Source organism: Pollicipes pollicipes, unplaced genomic scaffold (assembly GCF_011947565.3).
Source record: "Pollicipes pollicipes isolate AB1234 unplaced genomic scaffold, Ppol_2.1 Scaffold_3087;HRSCAF=3621_pilon_pilon_pilon, whole genome shotgun sequence".
Lineage (NCBI taxonomy): Eukaryota > Metazoa > Arthropoda > Thecostraca > Pollicipedomorpha > Pollicipedidae > Pollicipes > Pollicipes pollicipes.
Genome location: NW_023596225.1, coordinates 44,821,745 through 44,830,739, shown reverse-complemented (window position 1 = coordinate 44,830,739; position 8,995 = coordinate 44,821,745). Strand labels below are relative to the sequence as shown.

Sequence of the window (8,995 nt, the reverse complement as noted above, 5' to 3'; positions counted from 1 at the left end):
TCAGCCAGTCTATCACTGATTGGGCGGGTAATAGAGCAGAACTTGCACCACTCGCTTCGATCGGCTTTCGGTGGCGGTGGCGCGGAGTTTCCTAATGCGAATGTGCTTCGTGTTCTTTATGCTCTGATCTAAATGTTGAATAAAAGGGAGCGTTACGCACGTTACTGCACACTCAGGTAAGGAACGTTAGCGATTCCAGCGCCCATGTTACTGCACACGGGCGATAGCACAACTGGAACTCGAGCCTGGGCCCACACGCGAGAGTCGGTAGCGCTAACCACCCCGCTACGCCGTTCCAGTTTGTCGTGCTTGTGGCTGCTGCCGTGCGAGAATTCACACTCAACATGAGTGTGAGGGACCGAAGTCGCGTAAAAGCCGCCTTGAGCACGTTGCAGTGATCTCGGTGTGCGGACAACCACATCTACTCGGTCGCCTTGCGCCTCGTGGGTGCCATCGTAAGAAACCAGCGAGTAGTGAATCAAGTACGTGGGGCCATCGTACATCACTGCTGACATTCCGATCCATCCTCGAAGGAATAGTGCATCCAAACTTGTAAATAGCAGGCTTACTTTCAGGGACAACTTCCCATGGCTACTTAATCGCCATTTCGAGGCGTGGACGTTCTTTACTGTAACGCGTTTTTAGGCGATGCATTTTCATCACTTATTGTTTACAGCGCCAACCGATCAAGTGGGTGCTTTGGCGGTGATTATGATTTCAATTCAAGACCGATACAGCCAGTCTGGATGCAGGGCGCGGCTGGGCGGCTGGCGGAGTGCCCCTCCGACGCTTCTTCGGCGGCTAGCCTGTCCCGCTGCAGGGCACGGCTTGGTGACTGACGGAGTGCCCCTCCGACGCTCCCTCAGCGGCTAGCCCGTCCCTCTGCAGGGCGCGGCTGGACGGCTGACGGGTGCCCCTCCGACGCTCCCTCAGCGGCTAGCCCGCCCTTCTGCAGGGCACGGCTGGGTGACTGACGGAGTGCCCCTCCGACGCTCCCTCAGCGGGGGGTCTGCGCCTCTGCAGGACGCGGCTGGGCGGCTGGCGGAGTGCCCCTCCGACGCTCCCTCAGCGGCCAGCCTGCGGTCGGAGGTGGCCGGCGGTGCGGTCCCTGTCGAGCCCAGCACACACACCGCACATCGCCGCGCAGCCGCGCCCGTAATCGCCCTGCCGGCCGCCAGCCTCGGCCGTCGCCGCCTTTGATTTGTAGCTAGAATTGGGTCAGTGCTAGTGTAATGCGGCAATAAACCTTCGGCCAAGCAGCTTTCAACGATCGGTTTGGGCCAGTCAATGCCAGCACGACGCGTCCATTGCCACCTATCCATCTCCCCCTGGTTGCGTTGTGCAAGACAGTAAGTGGCTATTTACGTGCTGTGCTGTTGCGTGCTGGTGTGAATGTGTTGCACGGAGAAATGAATGGAGTGGGAGGTGATATGAATGACCAAACTAGGGGGTTTATGAGAAGCTGGAGTTTGACCTACGACATTCTGCAGCGTCATGCAGGCGTTTCTGCCAACAACGCGGCACCTACCTGTAGGTCATGGGAACGACAATACGCTGGCGAAATAAATGAACGCAATACAGGTTGTTGATGAAATGCTTGAATTGAAAGGGTATAGCATATTTGCACAACTAACCACTATCTACAATGAAGTCACATAAACCAATGCTTCTTAACGATCTTCTCCCATCATATATCGTCTTATTTCCGGTTATGACAAGCGCAAACTGATTTCTGCTGACAGTCATCCAATGGTAGTGCACACGCCTCCGGACCAGGTGTGCAAGCGTTCTAGCTCGTGAATACCGAGTGACTCGCATGTGCTCGAGAGAATAATCTGGGGAGACATACAACAGGAGCACATGCAACAACATGCTATGGCATGTGGCTCCTTTTCCGACGGTTGGATGATTGTGTATGAGGCAGGCTCTTTTGACGTCAAAGCTAGCAACTCAGGTAGGTAAGGTAGGTAGGGTAGGTAGGGTAGGTAGGGTAGGTCCGTCTCAGGTAGGTAAGCTGCCTGTGGGGGACGCGGCCCCGACGTTGATGTTAGTAAAGGCCCTGGGCATCCGAAGTTCTCGCAATTTGGTGGAGAGATTGGTAGTTTTCTTGGGTTTGTTCATTCCGGTCAACATTCATAGGGAGGGTGTTAAATTTGCAGATAGCTGAAGGCCCCCTCCCCCCCCCCCCCCCCCCCCACCACCGGCCCCTGGTCAATGCGCGTCTTCCCATTTCACAGCTATCGTAAGCAGGCATCATCAGACAAACAACAGAAAAAACTAACAATCCCTCAATGTGAGGATAAAACCCGGCACACAGCGCTTTGCAGGCTTTGCCGTCGTTGACCCATGGCATACAAAACAACTTAACAAGCAAAAAAGAGGGCTCTTTATTGTTCACAGGGTGCAGTTGTTGAAGGCGTGGAAGCACTTAATGACCGGTAGTTTCGCTGCGGGGGTTTCACTTGTTACCGATCACCTTGGGTTCATGCTGGAAACGCTGGGGGCTGGCGCTGGCGCTGAATCAAATATGCTTGATCTCAAATCCGATGTGATGGAAACAACAAAAGACGGTAAAGGGGCCGTCACATTTCCGCCCATGTTAACGGAACGTTTAAAATGCGATATGCGACGGTGTAGTTGGTTCTTTTTAAACTAGCACGTGATTACAATTTGTTCCAACCTGTTTGGACATGCTGAGTTTTAGTTTTTTAAAGTTTGATTTTTTACAACACATGCAATTTGTGCTTGTCTCTTTCCAAGTTTTTCAAGTTCTTTTGTCCAGTCTAAAGCAGTCCACTGGTTTGATCAATATATTTCTTAAATAAGTAACTGCTCGTTTTCGTAGTCTGTTCAGTATTCTTCGCTCTAAAGAAACATGCTCGAACAAATACTGGATTGAATAGAGCTCACTGAATGAAACTTTCCAATCAGGAAAAGAATAGCACATTAAAGACGAGAAAGCTCCTTCCCCGAGCCCAAGGGACGCTCTTCTCTGCCCCGAGCCCACGGGACGCTCCTCCCATCCCCGAGCCCACGGGACGCTCCTCCCATCCCCGAGCCCACGGGACGCTCCTCCCATCCCCGAGCCCACGGGACGCTCCTCCCATCCCCGAGCCCACGGGACGCTCCTCCCATCCCCGAGCCCACGGGACGCTCCTCCCATCCCCGAGCTCACGGGATGCTCCCCGCTCCCCCGAGTCCACGGGACGCTCTTCCTTCGCCCGAGCACACGGGACGCCCTTCCCTCCCCCGGGCGCACAGGACGCCCCCCCCCCCCCTGAGACCAGCTTTGACAGAGGTTCCATGCTCCCGGCTCCATGCATCGCCATAGGGCTACTGTTAAGCCTTCGTTAAAGTTGAAGGGTCACGTATCCCGGCCTACCCTCCAATTCATATACCTATGTTTGCACTTCCTTCTGAAAGTATCAAAAGATGCTTTTACACAGACGAAATGTACGCGCCAAAGCTCTCTGTTCGTGGCCGTCCAAATATGCCAATACGCCACTATGCAATTATAGTGGGTTTCAGTTCAACCTTATCATATCCCCGAGGCGACTGAAGCACGCTGTTAATGGTGTGATGTCGTAATCACACTTTCTCAATCGCCCAAGGCTATCCCTGGGACGGGGGTGCGCGCTCGGAAATATGTAAAACAAACGTCCGCGCGAGGGGTCTACTTCATAGCTTTACATTCTGAGTTGTCTTGTGCCGGACATGCATTTAATGCACACAAGACAAATAAATTCAAGACCTAGGTTTGAGGCAAAATCTCCCGAACCCCCTACGCAGTGCAGCCCAAATGGAATGAGGCCCTCCCGCCGTTGTGCGGGTTTACCGATATGTGCAGCCGTCAGTGCGCCTGGTGTCGTGTCGGTGCCTCTGACTGGCACGCCGCACGCGGGCACAGCGCTGCTAGGCCAACCGGCTGTAATGGCCGCCGGTTCTGCACGCGCTGTTTGGTACTCAGTGGTCTCCTCGACAGGTGGTCAGTGAAGCCGTGCCGCAGTGCCGACGATGTCGCTCCCTGCCTGTCACCGCCGCACACAGCGATCCGCGACGTCCTTCGCGACACCACCTGGCTATCACCATACGAGCCAAACACAGGCATGCAGCTTCTCACCGAACACCGACGCTCGCGCAACGCTCCTTTAAACTCGTATTTGGGGTCACCTGTCGCGCGTGAGAAAACGCTACGAGTATTCCGTGCGCTTGTGGGCCATGATGTCGAGATGTATACACATAGGAGGTTGATGTGATGGTTAGAGGTCCCTCCGAGGCATTCGACTGATCTGGAGTCGGGGCTTCAGTAGCGCGGCAGATCAGGGCGACGGTTAGAGGTGCCTCAGAAATATCTGACTGCTTTGGAGTCGGCGCCTTCAGAAGCGCGGCAGATCAGCGTGGCGGTCAGAGGTGCCTCCAAGATATATGACTGCTCGAGCACGAAATCTCGGAGCATGGCCAGAGTGTCGATCGCTGACACCTGCGTCTGTTGCGTGCTCCGCTCCATGTTGGTGTGGCCAAACTGGCGGTGCGCGGCGCAGAGCGCACGTTTTGTCCCGGTGAGGAGTTGCTGCAAGCCGTTCTTTTCTACCGCTGGCGAGAATCTGCGTGCCGTCCACGAATCGGATGATAGTGACGTCATCCGATTCGCAAAGATTCGTGTCGATAGCGAACAGCAAGAATGCTCCGATCTAGGTATGTCTCTCTGCAGACTCTTGCGGTCGTCTCGAGTTGGGTCGGGCTGAGCTATTCAGTTTGCCCAAGTTGAACGGTTCCTGCCACGTTGAACAAGCTCCCCGTCCCTTTGGCTTATGGACAGTTACTGTGCATCAGTCGTGCTCTTATTTTAGTTCTCCCAATACACGTCAGGTTATATTGCTTTCAAACGGTGGTTTTTCCGTCATGAAAGCTACAGCAGGCCGATTTCAAGCACGTAATGGTGGTGTTAAGAAAAGAGGATAACATGTATGACGAATTGAGCATGTATTGCAAGTAACAGGACATCAACACGACATGCACACATAAATATCACATTCCACTCTCACGCACGGACTTAAAGCGGTTTAGTTGTAGGCCGGAGCCGGAGCGGGCTTGTAGGGAGCCGGAGCGGGCTTGTAGGGAGCCGGAGCGGGCTTGTAGGGAGCCGGAGCGGGCTTGTAGGGAGCCGGAGCGGGCCTGTACGGAGCCGGAGCGGGCTTGTAAGGAGCCGGGGCGGGCTTGTAGGGAGCCGGAGCGGGCTTGTACGGAGCCGGCGCGGGCTTGTAGGAAGCCGGAGCGGGCTTGTACGAAGCCGGGGCGGGCTTGTACTCGGGGTACTGGGCCTCTCCCTCATAAGTGACCTCGGCGTTGTAGCCGCCGTAGTGGTCAGCGACGTAGTTCACGGTCTGGACACGGCCGTCGGGCAGAGCCACCTTGTAGTAGCCGGACGTCTGCTTGCCGTCGCTGTTCTCGTTGGCAGCGAAGTTCGCACCCGAGTAGTGGTCGTTAACGGCGTAGTCGAAGGCGTACGGCTTGGCCTCCTCCTTGTACTGGGGCTCCGGGTGGTAGGGGGCCGGCTTGTAGGACGGAGCCGGGCGGTAGGGAGCAGGCGCAGGCTTGTAGGGCGCCGGAGCGGGCTTGTAGGGGGCCGGAGCAGGCTTGTAGGGGGCCGGGGCCGGCTTGTAGGGGGCAGGAGTGGGCCGGTAGGTGGGCGGGGCCGGCTTGTAGGTCGGCGGGCTGTCGGGGGCCGGGGCGGCCGCAGCCACAGCCAACACGGCGGCAACGATGAACACCTGCAACAATAAGCATCTTTAGAGCCAAGAAGCAATCCACGCTTCGCACACAACGGGAGACATGCACGCACCGACGACCATCGGTAACTGAATCAAGACAAGACAGCCAACCGCAAACATCATTGCTCGTGCCATGTGCTCGACCGGTGGACGCTTGGCTACACCTGCCACATAAACCACGCTCGCTAGTCCCCAACCTCCCGTCACACGCCAGCGTGATCTGAGGACAACTCCGCGAGGAGGCGCTCACCGCAGCCATCCCCGCCCCTCCGCTTACCTTCATGGTCGGGAGCGGGGCGCGCTATGGATCAGCTCCAGCACTGGTGCCCTCCACCGGCCGCCTCTCGCTTTTATACGGCCGGCCGGTGGGGTGTGGGCCGGCGCTGGGCGGCGGTCACACAGCCGGCCGCGGGCGGTCGACCCCGCGCCCCCCGTCCCTCGCGAGGGCCACGCGCCGGCGAAAGGCGCCCGCGCGCCTCCTGCGCGCGCGGATCCGGCGTCTTGCGCGCGGCTGTCGGCGTTCGCCCCGTGGCTCGGTCTCCACGTGGTCAGCCTGCGCTGGCGCGGCGGCCCCTTTAGGCGATCCTGGTGTCGCGCTCGTATGGACGGTAGTTGGTTGGTGCGCCCTCTTTGGTGCTCTTGGTGCCCGCATGGTGTTGTGGAAATGTTAGTCGGCCAGATGGGTCGGAGCGCCTTGGGATTGGAGAGAACTGAAGCTGATGGTGTCTGGTGAAAGAAGTACAGAGAACGCGCGGGGACTGAGTACTGCTTGATAGGCGTCCACTGTAGTTTTCGTCGTGTTTGGTCATCGTGTCTATCATTTGTGTATCCGAATCATTGCCTATTTTGCCCGCCAGGGTACTATTTTGACTCAACATTACAGGTTATTTTGTCCAACGCCTCATGGTCATAAGAATCTCTTGCTGCGTTTTGGTTTGATTTTTTAGGTTAAACCTATCGTTTGGTTAAAAGCTTCATACATACGTCATCCCTGCGCAAAATACACAAAAATTCGATCCAATTTACTTAAGGCGTGCTCGCAAAAGGTGCCAAAAAATAGTGAGTTTACATTGCAACAGGCATAGCCTTCGAGCTGCATTTGCAGGCTGCATCCAAGAGCGTTGGCTGCTGGATCTACTCTGCCGCATATAATCTGTAACAATTTGATGGTACCATCTCAGCATGTAACAACTATCATTAGCTACACCATCTCACGACATCTCGCCCAGGGTAGGCCCGAAATGAGATGAATCGGGGGGCAGTCGATCTAACCAGTTACGTTATCGAGACAGATGAACCTGAGAAACCGATCGTTCTGGCTTGTCTATGGCATGACCTGCAGACGGTCATATAATTCAGATAATTGCATCATCGTACTAACTTTTTTGCGTCGCGTCGGGCTGTGTAATTGCTTTGTACAGTACTCATTAGCCGTCTTATGATCCTGTATTACTGTATCACATCCATGTCAACGGTCCATGACACGAATCAAATTCATATCAGGCGTGGACACGTGTCAATGGAGCGTTCGCGCCGAATGCGTTTTCAATCTGCGTTAACGGCCCGCACGCGCTACGTCGGTAAGTTTGATCTTTTCATTCCAAGAACATTCTAAGAGATTCTAAGAACGTTTGAGCCATTCCCGGATGGTTTGGAGCCCCAGAAGGTTAGCATTGCAGTAGTTGTGGGCTTTGAGAGCCTTCGCGGTGCTGTCGGTTGAGTATGATCATATATACTTAACTGCACGTGATTTCGATGTGTAACATGAAATGTAAGGTATGGATTATCTCTTTCCTCCTCACAAATAACAAATAGGATAAGTCAGGAATTGACGACACTTAGCAACTGCTCTGGTTTTCGAAGCATTTGTAGTTTTTCAGCAAACTGAAAGACACAATGTCGAACTTGAACCCATAATCATGTGCGGAAACGAAAGCTACCTCTGTTTGAGCAGTGTTAGAAAAACAAGGTAACATCCCTCTGGTCTTCTTTAAAAGAAACGTGACTGGGACTGCCCAGATCGTCAAAGTGAGTCACATGATATGGAGTCATAAAGTCAAAATGCACATTTATGAAGGCAAATGTTGAAATCACCGAAAGATGCAATGTGCTATTGCAAGTTTAGCAAGGTATTGTTTGGCACGCGTTGGGCTGGCCTGCATTGAGTCGTAAGCCTCACAGGCACCCTCGCTGCATACCCCCCCCCCCCCAAATTCCCGAGGCTGCGATTTCTTGAGAGTTCTTCTAATCTTCCTTATGCCTGGCTGCTTAGTTTTAGGACAATGGGCAGCCCCATGCAAAAATTCACGTAGGAAGTTCAAATGTAGCGCGTAATGCGCGTGCGGTTTTATCGTGGAATAGATCAGCTGTACACAGACCATCCACAGGGGTCTTGTTATGACTGCACATTACATCTTGCTATTGAACTCCAGGAAGTGACAGTCTGCCAGCTTCCCGGCTGCGTGACAGCTCTGACCCGCTCCTTTTGGCTTTGTTCCATTTTGCGTCGGTGGTATTTGTGTCACGGCGTTCGCGTTGTCATAAGAGCCATCACAATAGGCCTACCGCCAAGGCTGGTTTCCACGACATTTCGGTCGACTTGGTTGGATGGAAACGGAGCTGTTTGCGTTAACGAGCGCGCGATCAAGCATTATTCATGTGTCGTTCTGCAAGAACATAACGTTTAAACTGATGGACGCCTGAGCGAAAATTCGCCGCCTCTAAGAGCATTAAATCACTTGAGTGAAGAACGCAATCACCCATAACTTGCCTAATGTGGGTGTTTTACATGAGAATGGCAGTCTGCGGTTCCTCCAAGCGACACGGGGAACCGGTTCAAGCCACAGTGAACGCGCAACAAGCGTCCTGGGTGATCACGGAAGGGTACACGAGGTGTTCCAGTGGCCCTTGACATAAGGCTAAGGTGATCTTGAGCATTGAGTCAGTCATGCAAAGGGACAAAGCCACTGCAGTAACGCTGTGATACACTTATATTTGGGCCTCGTTCTCCATAAGCCGATGGGCTTGTTCGTACTCAAATAAACGGCTTTAAATTTGGTGTCTGGTTCGTGCTCAAACATGCAGATTCGATGGACTTGTTCAATTCCTTAAACTTATTTGCTTGGTGCATCAAGGCTTTGCAAAAAAGCCTTAAGTTTATCACTCAATCACGAGTATGAACACGAGGGCAGTAAGCCTGCTCTTGCACATTTTCCCATCGAACC

General features: G+C 54.0%; 1 protein-coding gene across 1 annotated transcript; it reads right to left on the bottom strand.

Annotated features, from left to right (window-relative positions):
• Nucleotides 1-4,342: 4,342 nt before the first annotated feature.
• On the bottom strand, nt 4,343-6,104 carry LOC119090240 (extensin-like). Its single transcript, XM_037213026.1, has 3 exons — nt 6,049-6,104; nt 5,172-5,771; nt 4,343-4,522 (listed from the first exon to the last, which is right to left on the bottom strand). Exons 1-3 carry the CDS (start codon nt 6,052-6,054, stop codon nt 4,343-4,345), a joined length of 786 nt encoding a protein of 261 aa, XP_037068921.1. The 5' UTR covers nt 6,055-6,104.
• Nucleotides 6,105-8,995: the final 2,891 nt, after the last annotated feature.

Excerpts from the sequence above, each read along its gene's own strand:
- LOC119090240 (XM_037213026.1), bottom strand. Across the intron at positions 4,523-5,171 it reads CTCCGGCTCCGTACAGGCCC|TTTGGCCACACCAACATGGA; the intron begins GCTCCGGCTCCC and ends GCGCACCGCCAG.